Source organism: Phalaenopsis equestris, unplaced genomic scaffold (assembly GCF_001263595.1).
Source record: "Phalaenopsis equestris unplaced genomic scaffold, ASM126359v1 Scaffold000094, whole genome shotgun sequence".
Classification (NCBI taxonomy): Eukaryota; Viridiplantae; Streptophyta; class Magnoliopsida; order Asparagales; family Orchidaceae; genus Phalaenopsis; species Phalaenopsis equestris.
The window spans coordinates 2,590,380-2,610,450 of NW_018164536.1; the positions used below are offsets into that span (position 1 = coordinate 2,590,380).

General features: G+C 33.6%; 1 protein-coding gene across 1 annotated transcript in view; it reads right to left on the reverse strand.

Annotated features, from left to right (window-relative positions):
* Positions 1-20,071, reverse strand: part of LOC110020345 (protein EXPORTIN 1A-like) — a 75,090-nt gene that overhangs the window by 52,953 nt on the left and 2,066 nt on the right. Inside the window, exons 3-16 of the mRNA XM_020718413.1 lie at positions 17,498-17,590; positions 17,322-17,393; positions 17,117-17,224; positions 16,955-17,037; positions 14,346-14,484; positions 14,175-14,243; positions 13,885-13,962; positions 13,713-13,775; positions 13,531-13,575; positions 12,022-12,129; positions 11,849-11,947; positions 10,896-11,090; positions 10,235-10,294; positions 65-175 (exon numbers count right to left, since the gene is read on the reverse strand). Of these exons, the coding sequence (XP_020574072.1) occupies positions 65-175; positions 10,235-10,294; positions 10,896-11,090; positions 11,849-11,947; positions 12,022-12,129; positions 13,531-13,575; positions 13,713-13,775; positions 13,885-13,962; positions 14,175-14,243; positions 14,346-14,484; positions 16,955-17,037; positions 17,117-17,224; positions 17,322-17,393; positions 17,498-17,590 (1,323 nt within the window). The remainder of the gene's footprint in view (positions 1-64; positions 176-10,234; positions 10,295-10,895; positions 11,091-11,848; positions 11,948-12,021; positions 12,130-13,530; positions 13,576-13,712; positions 13,776-13,884; positions 13,963-14,174; positions 14,244-14,345; positions 14,485-16,954; positions 17,038-17,116; positions 17,225-17,321; positions 17,394-17,497; positions 17,591-20,071) is intronic.

The window sequence follows — 20,071 nt, forward strand, 5'->3', positions numbered from 1 at the left end:
TATATATATATATATATATATATAATTATACTGGGAAGCAGAATTTTGGCAACCGCAAATGTACCTGTTCTTCCATCATTGATCCAGAGATGGATCCAATTGCCCAGCACAAAGTATTCAAGTTGTTCCATGTCCAGTCTTCGCCATTTAGCTGTTTACTTAATTTCTTCAACATCTGAGGTCATGAAGAAATTAATTTGCCACATTTCAAATTAAATCAGCCTATAAAGTCAATTTTCACAGTTACAATACAGACAAAGTGAAAGTAATATCAATTCATTTCTTCAAATCTAGGGTAAATTCCATTGAAGCAATTCAACAGTCAAGTCTGAATAGCCAACCCATCACAAATCTAATTTTCAAACTAAGAAAGAAAATAAATTCAACAGATTATGGGAAGGAAGAAAATAAAAATTGCTTAGAGTAGGAAGTGTCCTTGGAAATATTTCCTAAACGTGTATCATGATGATGAAGAAGCAGTGAGCTAACCAAAACTTAAAATGATGATTGCAGAAGCCAAACATTCCTTGCAAAGAAAAATTGTCCAAACACTGACAAGAATAAAGAATGTCTTTCTATGAATGGTTCTGTCATTACGGCACCTAAGAGCAGTTTAGTCTTTATTAGAGTAAGGGAAATTTAGTCATTTTTCATATATTATTGTTTAGTATAAATAAAGCTAACTTGGGAGAGATCGCTAACCTCTCAAAACGTAGGTGATTATATTTTATATATATGAGTGTGTTGTTTAGGGGTACTTGTAATAAAATATTTTATTTACCCTAATATATGCCAAGAACCATATCAAATGGTATCACAAAACCTCTACTCATCACCATACTCTGCGGCCAATTTGAACTAAAACCTGACGACGAAGTGAGGCATATAGGTGGTCGGAATGCGGCATACTTTGTGACCTAGGGATCATGACGTACAGGGGGACAGTATCACGACATACAAGTGAACTAACATCGTAAAACTAAAGGATTGCGGCATATCAGATTATAGGAACGCGGCATGCAGTTAACCTCCCAATTTCGATTAAAGCTAGTTGGGAAGTCGGAAACAGGATCTCGATTCATTAATGCAAGTCGAAGATGAATCATGAAAAAATCACAATTACGGCTAGTTATTAGTTAGGAAGCAAAACAACGGACCATGGCATACAGTACCCAATCTTGTGATATAGTCACGATAAAGCCAGGAAGCAACGACGGCTTACAATCTCATGGCACAGACAAAATACAAACTACTTGGAAAACAATCAATAACATTTCAACATACAAGCCTTCCTCCTTAGTGATCAAAACCTGGCCTAAGAGAAATGGCGACCAAGAGAGTAGATGATTTGAAGAAAAAATTGGGGGAAGGAATGTTGACCTCATTTTGAGGTCATTATTCTTTCTCTTAGAATCCTAGGATCTAGCTCTAGTGGCTCTTATTGACTATCTTAAAAAACTAGTACTGGAATCCATTCCCTTAGAAATTTCAGACACTTCATATTTCTCTTGTGATGTCTCACATTGATGATCTCAAAATCATTGTTGTATGGTCAAGTGGTTAAGGACTATCATGTGGAGACTCAATGAGAAGATCTCAATAGAATCTCAAGCCCTATGAAAACCTCTTCAGGACTCCATTATCACGCACGCACACAAAACGCACAAAATTCACTAAGTTGCACAAGATCAGACTATAATTGAGCTTGAAGAATTGGTGAAAATGTGAAATTCTCTAGACGACCTCCGACGACGAAACGGACCACGCCAACGCGTCTGGAACGTCAGAATCACCTAAAAAGGACATCCACTTTGTTATGTTGCGACGCACGAATAAAATATACAAATTAAATTTTTATTTTTGAAATATTAAAAACTTTTATATTTATATTATTACTTATAATATTAAAATTATAATCCTAAACCCTATTTACCCCCTTATTCACGCATTTATCTCTTCATTCGACCCATCCCGCGGCTCGATCCCACGGCGCTCGTCTCGCTCCCTAGTTCCCGTGACTCATCCACGCGGCGATCTCCCCCCTCCTCTCGACTCTTCTCCTTCTTCGCGTGGCCGCTCGGCCTTTCGGCTCTCCAATCGCAGGGGATAGGCTGGCCGACCCTTCTTCTCAAGGCTTTAATTTCTCCTTCTTTATTGTGATGATTTCATCCCAGTTGTTCTATTCAACCACGAAATCGTGGTAGGTGGTTCTACCCCTCTTATTTCTACTTATAAAAGGGGTTCTTAGGGTACTTTCTTGGGTTGTTGAAAATTTTGAGAGGAAAAGAAAGGATTTGGGGCTTTTTTTTTTCGTTGATCATGGCATTTGCCTCTGAAATTTATTGAGGCTTTCGGGAGCTCTTTTACATCAAAGATCTTCAAGGAGGTTTTTGATGATTTTTATTTCCTAGGCTGGTTCTTGAGTTTATTATTGAGTATACATCAAGAGGTAATCACATCAAGAGGTAATCTTCTTTTTCCTCCTTTTTACAAACATTCAAAGAAGACATCTGTTTTACCCTATTCTCATGTCTTGGGTTTAATAGATTCGTAATTGATAAAGATATGTTTAGGAGATTTTGTTCTGATGATTTCTTGCCTAGCGACATAAGTAGCCTTTCTAATCTGTGGAATTGCCCATGAATGCATTCTCTAATGTACCTAGAATTGGGAAATTTCGGTCACTTTAGGCATTCATTGAGTTTAATGTTAGGGATGAGAATGGTTATAGAATTTGGGAGCTGGAACAGATGAGTGAAATGCATAAATTAAAACATACATTTTCTGAAAAAATGTGAAGGATGCTAGGAAAGCTTGCACAAAGGTATTATTTGAGAAAAGAAAAGGTTAAATTTATTCTCAGTTTGGGGCTTAGTTTTGGCTCTCTATGGCTATCTTCTTTGTTCAAATTGCATGTTGGGTGGAAATTTAATTTTTCAAATTTTCTTATCCTCTCATTTACTTATTTAAAATATATGCTGATGGAATAATTGTTGTTGCCCTTATTTGAGAAGCATGCTGGAAGGAATCTTTATGCTGGAGAATTATTTTTTTAGTTGTCATATTTCCTGTTATTTCCTTATTCGAATCACATGTTGAATTAAATGATGATTTGGGACTTGATTCTTGAGCTCTACTATTGTTACCCTTGTTCAAATACATGTTGGGACTTGTTTCAACAATTTGAGATGTTGGCCTTGGGGCTTACGTGTATTTTTTTCTGTTTTCTGCCCCCTGTTCTAAGTTCGATTTTGCTTTGAAATGCCTGGGTTTTGACCTTGTGCTAGGCTCGGTTTTGCTCCTGTCCTGGGCTTGGTTTTGCCTTGAAATGGTTTTTTTTTGCTCCTTTCCTGGGCTCGGTTTGGCCTGAGATTTAGGCCCGGTTTTGCCTTGAAATGGTTCTGTTTTTGCCCCTTTCCTGGGCTCGGTTTGGCTTGAGATTTGGGTCCGGTTTTACCTTGAAATGGTTTTGTTGTTGCCCCTTTCCTGGGCTTGGTTTGGCCTAAGATTTGGGCTCGAATTTGCCTTGAAATGGTTCAATTTTTGCCCCTTGTGCTGGGCCTGCTTTTGTCTCGTGGCGGTTGGGTTTTAGTTACCTATTGGGTTAGGCCTTACTTTTGGGTTGGCCCTGTGTTGAACATATTTGAGGCATGGTTTTTGTTGTTTCTTTGATGCCTTCTACAATTGGAATACATAAACAGTTGAAGTTTGGTTTCTAGAACTTGCTTTGAATCATATTTTGCTCTTTGCTCCTTACCGTTGTTGCCCCTCTTTTTGAAACGTGTGTTGGAAGAAATATCGTCTCTTTGAGAGCTTTTAAAATTTATTTCGGGAAGGTTTACTTTCGTTCATGTTTTCTTCAATGGGAAAATGAGATTTTTGAAGCTTTTTGGGCTTGCTTTGTGGCCCTGTGTTGCCTTTCTTGGCTTTGAAGCTTTCGTTTCATAGCTTTCCTGTTGGGGTGGGGGATTTATATTCTAAATGGTTGGCAATTTCCCTTTAAATATTCTTGGCCATGAGCCCTCTCCCATGGTTCCTTTTGTGTTGATTCGTTGGTGGCTCTGCTTCTATGGCTACCCTCACCCGTAAACTGGTAAATGTTGTTCTGGAATGGTGGTTTCTCTGGCTGCTTTTACCCGAGAGCATCTAATTGGGATTCCCCTTATACTGGGCTCGATTTGGCTTAAAGATAGGCTCAGTTTTGTTAAAAGTATATTATGTTCTTGTCCCACTTTGCTGGGCTCGGGTGTGTCTGTTGTGGTTTCCTGTCTTGCCTTTCTTGTTGGGGTCGATTTACCTTTTACGGCTCCCTGTTTTGTCCTTTTTTTTTTTGGGTTCGCCTTGCTTAAGTTGTCACTTTGTTTGCTGCTTTTGTTAGGCTTGGCTGGGTTGGAGCTCCTCCAAATAACATACCTCCTGGGATTGTTATTAATAATCAAGTTTGTCATCCCAAAATTTAAGATTTCAATATCTACTTCTATATAGGAGTGTTTGATATAAATGGATCAATTTGCTAGTATGTCTCGTTTGATATAAAATGACTTCAATCTCGATAGTTTATGGGAGCTTGTCCATTCACTCTCTTAGGTATATCAAAGAAGTACAATGGCAATATATGTGGTGGCTTCTCCTAAGTATAATGACAATATATGTGGTGGCTTCTCATTTACTACTCCTACTCGAGAATACCTGCTGGTTGGTTGTGTGAGCTGCTGCCCTTACCTGAGAGCATACTAATTGGTTTCCTTTTGTCATGTTTGGTTGTTCTCTGCTGCCCCTACCCAGGTCGTGAGTCTTCACCTGTAGCTCTTTTATGTTGAATATGGTTGGTTTGGGGCTTGGCTTTATCCTCGTTGCCCGTGAGACTTACTGTTGTGGTTCCTTGATTTGTGTCATGGTTGGTTCGGGCCTCGCTTTCTCCTTGCTGCCCCTACCCGTGAGATTTTGTCCTATTTTCTGTCCTAAACCGTGGCCTTATATTGGAGCTTGATTGTGTATTTTCTGGCTTCTACCTGTGGACTTGTTATGAGGATCGGTTGTCCCTTTTCCTGGCCTTACCCGTGAGCCCCTATCTTCTTTCCTATCTCTACCCATGAGCCTAGTCTCTACCCATGAGCCTGTTGAGGATTATTCAGGCTCATTTTGCCTTGGCCGTGAGCACTTCTATATTTTCTAAATTAGCGTTACATTTATACAATTGTAAAAAGCTTTTAACAAGGGGTGGAATTGAATGAATTTGATATTGGCATGGTTTTTAGAGATTTAGAAAGTTGTCCTTTATGGATTATTCTCTTTTACCTTGTGAAATATGAAAGACTCTTATGGCTTCATTTTGAGAAAACATAAAGATGATATAAATTGGATTCGTGAAAGGATTAAAAAACTCGTAAAATTGTCTGTTGAAAAAGAGTTTGGAGGTTCAACATTAAAACTTGGATAACATAAATGCCACACATGGGTTCAGGCTAGGGTGTGTGAGTACATATAGGTGACAGAGCCATTGGTACAATTGTCACATTAGTTTTGGGCCCGTTTCGATCTGTTTGAAACAAAATTTGGAGGGGATGTTGTTCTTGGGTTGATCCAATTATAAAATTTGAGAAAATGATATCCTTTTTGGATTGATTCAAGGATCTTGGGTTCTCTTTTTCAGGTCTTTTCATCACAGTTTTGAGGTTGCTTCACCCTTCATCCTTTCGATCTTTTGGGTGGATCAGTTTCTCCTCTCTCTCATCCCCATTTTTATTCTTTTTTTTTCCTTGCTTCTTAGTTCGGTTTTCAGTGTTTATGTCTAACACATAAGTGCAAGTGCCCATATATAACATTTTGCTATATATGAAATCATTAAGCAATGTCGCAAGTAAGTCGGTTTTGTTTTGGGGCTTAGGGCGATGATGTCAAAGACACGCCGGTGGTAGAGCAAAATGATATTTCATCCTACGATATCAGGATTTGATGACGCTCGACGTCGGGCCGTCCCGACACAAGACTAGCGGGCGACCCATACCTTCTTAGGTTGTTGGCGATCTTACGCCCAACGGCGTGATCGACTCACGGACAATCGTAATTTTTCAAAAAACTGATAAGAACATACATGATGAGAACAGATACAATATTTATAAAAATATTTTCATTATAAAATTGATACTTCTTTTTGTATGTTTGAAATCCATGTGCATGCTAAAATATAAATTTTAAATATATTATAACTTGATTGTCCACTTGTTGATTACCAGTACCGGACTAAGGAATACCCTCCTAAGTCAGTTTTAGTAGGACACCCTTCTAGTTGAGTGGCGGCTTTATACATCTCGGCGACCGATAGTAGTCTTCGACGTCCCTCGAGTACAAATATATAGTATCTGAACCTAGCCCCGACCCGAGTGCTTGAGGTTTTCTTTCTTCGGATTTTTCGTGAGATTTTTTCGAAACTTTTGGTAAAGCACTCGCGGTCTTTAACACGGGATTTTCCCGTGTTTTTGGTGACTTTCTTTGAGCTATTATTTTTCGTTTTTTAATTCAGATTTCCATCCCGAGTCATTTGTCAATTTTCTCGTATTTTCTTTCTCGTGGGTCATTTGCTGCTCTTGCGCTGTCTATGTGGTATTTCTTTTGTTAATGCAATTCATGCTAGTTCATTTCTTAAAAATTATGTTACTCTACTTCTACTTGCTACTTTTACACACTATACCCTAGAATAGGAGGTCAGTAGTTGATTTTATAGGAGGTACCCGGCAGCAGAGCGTTGACTAAACAATTGCATATACCTTTAAAATTAACATCAGATCTGCAGGTGCTATGACGAGGAGCTTGGAGTGAATACCGTGTGCAGCACGACGAGGACATTTAGAAGAGCAACGTCAAAACAAATTCATATCACTAAGCACTTTCCTTAGTTTAAATAACTCATAGATTTCAAGGTGAAAGCACTTTCCTTAGTTTAAATAACTCATAGATTTCGAGGTGATTTGTCTAACGCAACGTAAACCCTTACATATCACTTTTAGGTTTTTACATACTTTGTTGTGCAATTATAAGTCCTAACACTTTAAGATTCTAAGGTTACTGTATGGTACGGTGTAAATCCTCCTATCTTTCTAGGTCATTTGCACGATCGAATATCGTGTGAATATAAGTCTTAAATTCTAAATAAATTGCATGATTAAACATTAAATAACATCATTTCAAAGATATAAAATAAACAATAGGAAAGTTGGGAGATCACCGGGGTTCTTCCTGGATCTGTGATATCTCCAACTCTTCATTCCTTTGAATTCCTTAAAAATAATTTTTTTCTATTAGTATCATTCCCATTTATTCTTCCTGAATCTGTGATATCTCCAACTCTTCATTCCTTTGAATTCCTTAAAAATAATTTTTTTCTATTTGTATCATTCCCATTTAATTTTCTCATGTCCAATCGTGGAAACCTAAACTTTGAAATTTCAAATGCAAAACCACTGATATTAATCGAGAGTTATCTTAAGTGATCCTGATCATTTGAGATGTAATTAACTATAGGGTTTTGTCTCTATAGGGAACTTGAAACTCAGATAAAATAAACTCTATCTATTTTTTATATTAGGTAGGGGAACTTGTTAGTCTCATATAGGGAACTTGAAACTCAGATAAAATAAACTCTATCTATTTTTTATATTAGGTAGGGGAACTTGTTAGTCTCATATAAAAATATTTTACAGACCAAACGGATGTCACAAATTCGTTAGTTTAGGGTCGTTGGTTTAGGGGATTGAGTCTACTATAAGTGATATGTTTATTCTTCGGGATAAGTATGTTACTTGTGGCATTGCGCTCAGTCATCCAAACTATTTAATATATGAGACTAGTTTGGTCTCATCTCTTTTCAAAAATTAAAAATATTACTTTCAAAAATAAAAATCACATATTTATATTTAAAACTATCTTCATGCTTACAAAAATTATCTCTTTTTGCAAAACAAGAAAATTAAATCGGCCGACAAGGGATCAACCAAATAAAATCTAGAATGGTTTCTCGTAGATGGATGGGTGAAAACTATCTTCATGCTTACAAAAATTATCTCTTTTTCCAAAACAAGAAAATTAAAACGGCCGACAAGGGATCAACCAAATAAAATCTAAAATGGTTTCTCGTAGATGGATGGGTGTTTTTTGTCCATGGAGGTGTGATTTTCACCCATTGAGGGTTGATTCATGGTCCTAGAATAAATGATCAAGAAGATCATGAAGTTTCAAGCACGAAGCAGTATCGAGCTACGTTGTCAAAAACGGAAGCGCGTAGCAGTAACTAGAATGATTTGCGCAACATTAGAACAGTTTCGCTATTTTAGAAGGACAAAGAGCTAAAGTATCAAGTGAAGGAATGAAAAGCAAACTCTAGCGGCGGCATTTGACAGAAATAGTGCAACAATCGAACGACTGGACCAAGCAGAAACAGGCAGAATCGGGCGAAGGAGTCATGAGCGAATTTGAGCGGCAGTCTCTGGAGAAAATTGCATATCATGAGGTTTGGAATAGGTGGCAACAAACAGAATAGACATTGTGCAATCCAGTGCTGGAGAAGATAGATCTGAATAATTATGAACTGGTACCCCGGCGGAAGGCTACATCCGACTATGCCAGTGCCTTTTGTGAGAGCACCATTCTGAGTGGAAGGTGATTCAAAAGTAATGATGGGAACGAGACATGTGGAGAAGAGCGAATGAGTAAGTAAGCGACTAATTTGGACAATACAAAGTATTCAGGAAGGAGACAAAAAATTGTGATGATTAGCGGCGGCCCCAAGTCGTGCAAGAAAGAAACATTGAAAAGACTATGATGGAGATTCAGAACATAAGATTGAGATTCTCGATCAAGTTACATATTATAAGAGACACATGATACGTAATTGCTAAAGATTCCAGGTACCGATAAGCTACTGGATGAGTTGTTTGAGGCAACCCTATTCTTCAAGATTGAATTGAAGTCAAGATACCATCAAATTCAAATGCGACCAAAGGATGTGCACAAGACGACATTTTGAGACAGAGAGGTTCACTACGAGTTCTAATTAAATGGATAGGATTTCAGATGATGACGCCAAGTGGGAGCCATATGACCTAAATCAATTGAAAATTTTTCCACTTTAAGGACAAGCTGTCTTTTTAGGAGGGGAATAATGTTATAACGGCACCTAAAGGCAATTTAGTCTTTATTAGCCTAAGATCAATTTAGTCATTTGTCATTTATTATTGTTAATATAATAAAGCTTATGTTTAGGATTAGGATTATGCATGAGATTGTGTCTTTAATCTTAGGATTAAGGTTTTGGAGAGATTTCCTACATTTCCAATTATAAAATTTGGGAGAGAGCACTTATCTATCAAATGTAATGTTATGACGGCATGTAAAGGCAATTTAGACTTTATTAGCCTAGGGACAATTTAGTCATTTTACATTTATTATTGTTTAGTATAAATAAAGCCAATATATTTAAGGTTAAGGTTATGCATGAGATTGTGTCATGAGGCTTAGGGTATGAGAGAGATTTCCTAACTCTCGAATTGTTGGATTTGGGAGAAAACACCTAACTCTTGAATTGTATGTGCTTATCTTTTATGCATATGAGTGTTATTTGGAGATCTTGCAAAAAAATATTTTATTTGCCCTAATTTATGCCCAAGAATATTATCAGGTTCATAATTAAAAAACTCCAACTTAATATAGCATCAAGTCGTTACAGATTCAAATTGTCTATATTGGGACATAAATTCTCCCGACTCAGACAAATTGAATAACCAAAGTAAGAGCAAAAATAAAAATAATATAACAAATCTAATAAAATGTATCATCAAGTCCAAATCCATTAATTCTATAGATGGCTGTCCTTTCAATGAATAGACCAGAAAGGAGACCGGGAAATGACATTGGCATAAGAAGAATTTCCAAGACAAGTTAAGTTTTTTAACAAAACATAGAAAAATATCTGAGAAGAAAATATAGAATATGAGAGAATCCAAATAAACGCTACTAAACAAAAATATCAGATGTGATTTTACTAGAAATGATAATGGCAGTAATCAAATGCTCCACTGAGGAGTTTGGCGCCATTCAAGATTAAAACTATGTGCTGATGGTTTATGTTCTTTAAGTAGCAACAAGCAATCATGAAGAACCAAAGAAAAACAGTACACAGGGTCTAGTTACCATTTTAAGATGCAATTCAGAAGCTTTGCCATAATAAAAAAGAGAATACCTGTTGCTCAGTGTCCTCATGATCAAGGTGTGTCAAGTATATCAATGTTTCTCTCATGATCTGAAAAATTCAGTTACTGGTAAAAATTTACTAAAAAATATGAGTTTTTAATATCAACAGGAATGAAAATAAAAAAAGTGCAGGCCGCTAAAAAAAATTAAAAAATCTAAGATTTAGAGTTGATAGGGATAGGGAACTTGGAACTAGACATAGAAGAAACCACTGAAAAATAAATAACTAAACATTCTGAAGAAACCACCAAATGATTTAACAATTTATACATTACCAATCATCTGAAAACTAATGAATCTCGGTGAAAGAAATTTAAAGACAGAAAATGGGTAATTATGTAAATTGTAGCTTGAGTGTGAATTGGCAAATAAATTATAAATGACAGATTTTCATGTACTATGTCATCACCTTCAAGCAAACTCTACATGACATCACAGTCAACTAAAGCAATAAGAAAGCAATTGGAAATACAAAATTGTCATCCTACAATAAAGACATACAGTTGCAAACTTACAAATTAGATCAACTATTATAAAACAAGAAAAATTAGGAGACCTTCAAATTTTAAATCTAGTATACGGGTGACATACTCAGGACATCATTTGAAAAAAAAAATTAAATTAAATTTCATAGGAGATAGAAGCTGAACCTTATATTGGACAAGAACGTCATTGTCTTTCATTGTTTCCCGGACAATATTTCCATTTTCATCTTCAACAATCAGAACTTCTTCAGGCTTTGCCATTCGACTAATCATAAGCATTCTCAACTTTGAAAGTGGACCAGCATAAAGTTGACGGCGGAGTAGTACTTGTGAACCAAGACCATCAACCATCCCAGGAACCTATAGAGGCTTATAGCGATACAATGGTTAGTAGTTCGAGAATTTAGAAAAAAAGAGAGAAATTTTAAATATATATGAATATGACTACCTTCTGTTTATCACAAAAAGCTTTCTTTACTTTGATAAAAGCAGTATGGCCCAAAAAAAGAAACAACAAAAAAGCTTTACTATAAGGTGGAAGATTGCAGAGGTGAAATAAGAGAGCTATACTAACTCTCATGCACACAAGAGAGCTATACTAATTCTCATGCACACAAGCAAAAGCTACGAGAAAAAAGTTGGTGTCAACATGGAAAGGAAAGCTACGAGAAAAAAGTTGGTGTCAACATGGAAAGTTAAAAAGCTCAATTTCAAAAATTAGAATTCTAAAAATTTAATAGGTTGCACTCAATTTAGAGTGTTTACCCTGCAATAAGACAAGCATCAAAAAAAGCAAAAATTGTGTGGGGAAAGGAAAAAAAAACCAAGTAAAATCCTCAAATACTAAAATCAATGATTCAGAACAATAACTTCAACAGCACATGTTAATTTTTTTTTATCATAACATTTTGAATTTTATGACATTAATTGACCCTTACAAGAGAAAAAAGAACGTTTCAGTTTCCAAGATAATATATATCTCTGTGTGTGTGTGTGTAGTCCTTGTGATTGAAAAAAACAAAGTGATAGTAATACAAAAATATTCAAGAAAACAAAAGTTCAATAAAGTAACTCGAGAAAAAATAAATATAGGGAAAAAAAAAATGTCATGCTAATACCTGAAGCCCAAAGATGCTTGCAGCAAGGGCAGGATTATCCAACGTATTGTGAGCCTCAAACAACTTGAGGACTAGTAAATTCCAGTAGTCCAAGCAAACCTGCCAATAGAAAGATGGCAGCGAAAAAATTTACAAAAAATATATGTGGATGAAGCATGCTAACAATCATTTACCTTGAAAACTTCGGTCTCATCAACATAAGATACTCCAATGAGATATTCAAGCCCCAATAGCAAAGCAGCCCTATTCTCATCAGCTGCTTCCAATACTTGAATATGAGACTGCAAGGAAAAATAAGAAAGGTGTTCCTTCCAGAAATGAGAAAAATCAAATTTGATATGTTATAGAAAAGCAAGGCTGGACGATAGGCATTAAGCAGGAACTAAATATAACATCTCTAAAATTTTCATTCTTTCAAACTAATTTAAGTAAATGCCCAAAACAGTCCCAATACTTTTTAAGCGACCCCATCTGAGATCCGGACTTTTCTACGTAATCAATTTAATCCTTCAACAAAGAAATATTAACCAAATTAGTTCTATGGTCAACTTTATCATTTCTTTGGATAAAAACAAGCAAAAAGAAGTTATTCAAAAAAAAAATTTAGGCTTTCGGGTTAGAGCTATTAATGAGAATAATAGTAAAAAAAAAACTAAAATGCCCTCATGGAGAGCTTCTCTCCAACTTTCTATCTATGATACACACACTTCTAATTAAGGAGTCATGCAGTGTCGGACACGAACAGGGCTTCAACACATGTCAGACGAAGCATAGAAATGTCCAATTTAAAAAATATTAAAAAAGGGGACACGTACAAGAAGCAAGCAAGATATGCGTGCACTAAATTATTTTTAAAATTTTCTGAACAATATTTTGACTATAATTAAAAATAATGTATTTTTATGTAAATTTTAAGAAATATTTAAACACATCAATCAATTTTTATGAATTTACATATCTAACACCAAATTTTTAATTTTTAAAATTGAAAATAGAGGTACATTAGATGTGATAGGACATATTAAGGTGACATATAAAAAACCAAAATTTAAGTGTTAATATGTAAATACATAAGAATTTGGTGCCAAAGAAGATAATTATCATTTTTTTTTATGAATAATTGATTAAGAAGACATAAATCTTGATGTAATACAAAATAATATATATACTTATTTTTATATATTTTAATTATTTTTAAATACAATCTAATTTGTTTTAAAGATTAAAAATAAAATATATAAAAATTATATCAACTAAAAAAAGGAAACAAAAGTATCTTGAACCAGCTCTTGGTTTCAAAAAGTTTGTGTTTTTAAATATCTTATTTTCTCATTGTATAATTCTTAATATTTTGTTTTTAAATATCTTTTTTAACATACATACATATATATATATATATTGTGTCTTGCGTCCATCTTGTGTTGTGTCCATGTCTGTATTTGTATCTTTGCAGCATAATTTAAATACAAAGAAATGACAAATCTTGCGGAAAATTGAATCAAATTTGGTGAGTTGAAAGGCAAATTTGAACACCTGAACAAATTTGGGATTAAAATGTATAAAATTCTAAAGAACATTTTGATCATTTACTCAATCAAACAAATATAGATCATCAAAAATCAATGTCATACATTATATGTTATATGCACTACTCAAAACATTAACAGAAAGAATATATTTACCTTGAAAAATGAAGTGAAGAATAACGCAAGGTTTAGGATGAATGCCTGAAATGGGTAGAAAATATCAATATAAATTTACAAAAAGGAAACAAGACACAAGGACAAAAATAAGAATAGGAAGTTAAAATTCATATAACAGAAAGAGAAAAGGTTGCACTTAAACTTATTCCATAAAGCTTCACCTGCTCTTCACTAGAACCATTAGCATAAGCTTCTGGAATATTTGTTCCCGGTGGGAGAATAACCTGAAAATAAAAATAACTTCAGCAAAGAAGAGGAAGTAAAATGTACAATATTGACAAAGGAACCAATATTTTGCCAAAGATAAAAATATAAATGGTGCAACTATCGCACCTGTAACTGCACCATGAAAATTGTATACATCTTGACATACTGAATGTCATAAAACTCACCAAATTGTAGCGCAGCAACCTGCAAATGGAATCAAATTTTTCAAAAAAAAAAAATAATAAAATAGATGTCAAATTGTATGGGCATAAGAGCTATAGGAGAGTTCAAGCAAATTAGGATACATAGGACAAATCTTCCAATAAAATCAAGAGAATCATTCGATACAATGACTTGAAATGGCAAGTTCAATAGGTTAGCATAGAAGTCTCATCAAAACATGAGTAAAAATTTACCTCTGTTAAACACTGAAGAGTAAGATTTCTATATGAAGGAACCGGAAAAAATTTCAACAGTGTCTCCAGCTATATGACAAAATTACGAAAAGCAAAATGATGAGCTTTGTCTTCAAAATGTATAAGAATAATTCTAGTTTACGGGACAAAATAAGGGACAGAAAAACACACCAATGGAGATTCAAAAATATAACCCAGAGGTATCCAAGATAGAAAAGCATGAAGTGTTGCTAGAGTAGCACGTATAAGCTCTGTCCTTTGAGATGCCGACAGCACATATAAACACAACTCATGAATAAGTTGAAACTCACTGTTCATAAACAAGTAAAAAAGGCTTTAGAATTAGAAACTAATCAGTTTGTTTATTACAACAGCAGAAATTCGTCCATTTTAAAGAGACTTGTTAAATCTTATATAACCAAGAACAGATCACAAGATGTGCAAGTAGGGATTGAAATGATGGACTAAAAAAAAATAAATTGGTAATTGTTCTTTTCATGACAAGAACGAGAGACCGCCTCCAATATTTATCAGCAAAAGTAACAATGAATAGAATAGTTAATCAAGTTAATGAAACACAAAGGTCATAGATGTGGTCTAGAAAAGTATGCTTTAGCACTAAATATGCCTTCTCATATTGGAATTGACATGCTAAAAACATCACCTTATAACTAAATGCCTGCATTTAACAAAGAATAAAGCAGTAATCAAAGTTGATTATAACAAAATAAATATACAGTAATTGTATAGATAGAATGTTTGAAAACATTTTAGATATGTGTCAAAAGCTAAGGAGCTTGTTTGAGATCACTTTTGTTTTTTATTTTTTATTTTTCTTTTTTTCTTTTTTTTTTAAAATATGTTTGTTTGGTATATTTTTTTACATATTTTTATTTTAGTTTAAAAATCAAATCATGATATTTTGAAAGGCACTCAAAATATCTCTTTGATTTTTTTGAATGTTTTCAAAAACAACGATATTTTATTTTAACTTAACAAACATATTTTGTGTCCAATCAAAGCATAAGCAAAACAGCATTAAAAAAATTACCAAATAAAAAACCAAAGGAATGCCAAACAGCCCCTAAGAGCCTTAAGTATCACTTAAGTTTTGTTGTTCTTTTTTTTACAAATGCTATTTTGAAAAATGCTCATAATAATTTTAATGTGTTGTGAGTGTTTTAAAAATAAACATCACAGCCAGCCGTTGTCAATAGCAAGTGCCAAGAACACAGTTGTCATCAACTCGCCAGCCAACACAACTGCCGCATAGGAGACTACTGCACCACAACATAAATCAACTTATTTGATATTCAATAAATTAAAAGAAGCTTATATTTAATAAATCAAACATGTTTATTTCATGTCAAAACATAAACCAAGCATAAATAAAAAACAAAAAAAGAGGAAGCGATTCTAAAGGATCCCTAAAATTTAGCATACATACCTAGAAAAAGGCTGAGATATTATGCAGGTACAGAATACTAGACCAAGGATAATTCTAACAATTAAGCTACATGCATTCTCTATGCACATGTTTTACTGTTTGAATCGAAGTGAACACTACCTTCCGGTAACAGTGATGGCATGTAAAGGATGAAATGGATGCATGAAATGATACAAATCAATGCCTATTTCTATCTACATACAATCATATATTAGTACACCAACTATGATGATTCATTTGCACATGTACAGAAGATATGCATATGACAGTAAATTTTGTCCGTGCATGACAAACTAAAACATACATATGCATATGTATATGTTATATGCATATGTCAACTTTTATGTTGATTTTGACCGCATATAACTACCAATAACATCTTAAGAAAATGCTCAAGTTGTAGCAATAAAACAAAGTGCTCAATAAAGTGTTTATTAGCAAGATTCGATAAGCCAACATTTATTTAGAATTATGAAAACTACAAAGCATCACTTACTACGCATTGAACTGCTAGCTGCATTCATTTGGTTTGAAATTTTTAAACGTAGCACAAATAAAACAATAGGCAATACACACAAAAATAGTGGTGCATAAAGATAAAAAATGATAAGCATATCAACGCAAAATAGACATATCCTCAGTTTTGGGCGTATCTTTCTAGTACTCTAAGGTCATCAACATTTGGATCACTATTCAACTCTACACAGCGGTCACCCTGGATCCTATTATCTGGGCCTTGCCATTTTTTCATGCATTACATGGATGATTCAATTTGCTAAGACATTTTGGCAATTCCATATCACGGAAAATTAATGAAATGAATCATTTGACACTGAGCATTATTTGTCACCACAAATAATTTAATAAGATGTTCCATCACAGTATGGTAAGGGACTATTAAAGCCTTATCGAAAAGATGTCTCAGTTCATAGAAGGACAGATAAAAACCTCAGAAGAAGTCACTTAAAGCTGAAACTAGCCAATTCTTTTTAGGAACACTTGATTTGCATAAAACTTGGCAACATTCTTGGGAAATTCAAGCAGACCCTGGTATGTTATACATTTTCAGACTTGTAGATCAAAAAAGAGACGAAGTTGGCCATTCATATAAATCACAATGTGAAATTGATGAAATTCTTGCAACTGCCATGCAAAGAAGACATCAAGCTAATTTACTCAGCTGAAAAAACAAATGTAAAACTAATGCACTTGAAACAAAAAGAATGCCCCTTGCATAATGTAAACAATTTCCATCTATTCATGCTAGTAGGCCTTCCTGGTGGACAAATTTGAAAGAAAAAATTAAGTAATAGGCAACTATCATAGAGTCCACCTGTTCAATGATTGCTTGAGATCCTTAATTTTTTGCTGTGTCATCTCCCCTCTTGAAAAATCAAAAACTTCCTCACTAAGAAGCTGCATTATTATTGGGCATGTAAGTATTTTTTTTAAATCGAGCTCCAATCATACATGAAGAGGAGACCGATAAAAATACCTTTAATATAGCCATACAATTCTCACAGATTGTTTCACTACTTTTGGCAGCTGTAACCAAATCAGGAATAAATGACTGCCATCTAGCTGGCCACTCGTGTTTAAGAACCTGTTATTTTCACAAATACAATAAAAAGGAACTAAAGAACATGAAAACTACGCAACGTGAAGAACAACTGTAGTCAAAACTTAGATTTTGAGGTTACCTGAACAAGTATGATGTTAAGTTTGTTAACATACAGTTTCTCTCGACGATAAGAAACTTCATTACTTGAAAGCTATTAAACAAAGAGCAACAATGGGTGAAAGAGGGGTTAGCATTAAAAAGGAAAATCATAAAATTTTCAAAGCTGACATAAGTTAGAGATAATAAAAATCTCACTTGGACAATGAGATCCGATATGTAGTTTTTTATACCATCTCGCTGTTCAGTTGGCAAGGCATTCCACCGGTACTTGATAACACCTTCTAACACCTTCAAAAGAGTAAAAAATAACAAACAAAATAAGAAATAAACAACAATATAAAGCTGTCACCAAGTTCCAATTAAAAGGACAATGTGCACCAAGAATAATAAGAATTGAGAAAGTAATTGACAACTTGATTTGAAAGAACATGAATGTAATATAAAAGTATCTCCTTTTATTGACCTCTAATATACAAGTCGATCATATTTGAAGAACAAACATTAAAATTGCACAGCTGGTTAGTCATTTTTTTTTCAATGTGAAGAAATGTAAGCCTCAAGCATTTTGAAGTGTAAGCCTCAAAATCAACAAATTGTACAAATCTAAAATTATGTACTAAGCTCAAAATAGATGATAAAAAATAATATATTAACGTCCTAACCTATTAAAAGGTTAAAATGTAACTCATTAACATCCAAATATGATAAAAATTATGAACTATTCCAAATACATATTAACATCCAAATATCAAATCATTAAAAAATATATATATACAAATATCAAAATAAGACATTAATATAACAATTCAAAACAAGCTTGATACAATCAGATTCTCACATTCATACTATCAATCATTGAAGTAATAACATAATAAAACACTAAGGACAAAATTTTAAATTTAAAAATCTACATCACTAAATGAGCCTTCATTAGAATCATGAGCATAACAATTTATTTTAATCTTATCATCATTATAACCATATTTTCATTCCTCGTTATCTTAAATCTCAATCATTTTTTATTTAATCAATACTAATTGATAAGGATATTTATTTGGCTTTAAACTATAGATTATATTGATAAAAACTTCAATTAAACATCAATTTTGCATTATATAGGTAAATCAAAAACATTTATTTGGTTATTTTACTTATATTCAGTTTAAGAAAAACAATAGAACTGATTATATAAGGCATAAGCCTCATTGCAAATTTAAAAACAATAGAACTGATTATATAAGGCATAAGCCTTATTGCAAATTTTAAAAAAAAAAAATTTTTTTTTTTTGAGGCAAGTCTTATATTGCACAATGCTAAACAATGTGCTGAACCAAAGCTGACTATTTCATGCATGAACCATACTATATAAAATAGTATTATTAGAATTCCATATCTCATAGATTCCACTTATATTATTCAGATGCTCAGTTGATTACATTATCCAAACCACTACTCATATGAGAGGTGACTTTAAAAGCAAAACAAGTTAACACTCTTTACAGATAAATAAAATGATTGAAGCTCCGAGAAAAAAAGGCAATAACACCATCCACATAAGTCAGGATTCTAAGAGAATCTAATGGTTTACAAATTTGATAAATCGAAAAAAATGACAATGATCTAAGCCATGCAATCATAGCTTTGATAATATTTTCAATAAGGAATATTGTTGAAAAAAGCGGTTATTAAACTTAAATATGAAGAACTCATATTTCTATATTAAGAGAGATTCTCTAAGTTAAAAATTGAATAAATTAGGTGCCAAAAGTTAAAGGCCGTAAAGTAGTGCCATCAAAGAAACAACTTTATTTTTTCATCAATAACAACTAAATTTTGTGCAAAGAAAATATTGGTTGTAATATCATCCATATGGGGAAGTTTAAAAAAGCTATAAATCATGAGTACAAAGATGAACCTCACATAATTTTTTATCAAATATGAGTTCACTAATCAAAAAAACCAAAAAATAACCAGGTTCATTTCTTCATGAAGAGCAAACAAACTTTTGCCCTTGATGCATGCAGTATTTGCCAAAGTAGAAGATAATTTCTTTCAAATCATTAGAATGACCATTCAAAATACTTAAGTCTTGGTCAAAGCTAAAAAGTAATGTTTACCATAAATAAATACACCCTTATCGACTTCAGAAATTTGAATCCAGGAAACCATAGTTCTAAAATGATGGTAAGATGCTGCACAACAACCCCACCACGACCCACCCGAAACACACACGCACACACGATGTATAGATGACAGCCTCATATACAAGTACATAATTATAATTGTTTTAAAAGCTACACAACATTTTAATTTTTATTTCATCATTTCGTTCCTTTACTAATCACTCTTCTTACACATGTTCGTCATGGCAATTTTGAAACAAAACACAAATAGCTGAATAGAAACTTAATGGATTTACAAAAGCAATCAAAAATAAATTCCATAAGACGATCAACATTTAATTTGACACAGAGACAAAATGTGAAATGATATATCTGTGAAGGGGTTGGTGTAGCTCCACTTGCATACAAGATTAGAGAGAGTCGTCTTACATGGTTCGGTCACAAAAACGTCAACTATCTGATGATTTGGTTTGGAGAGTAGACGTTTTAGATTCAACTTATGTTAAGAAAGACAGAGGTAGGCCTTATCAGACTAGGGCATATTGTATAGCTTATTTGTTGACTTTTGATTTTTGCAGTAGAATTCTTACCCTTTTTTTTTTTTTGTTGATACTCAATAGGACACAATGGAGAAAAATTATTCATT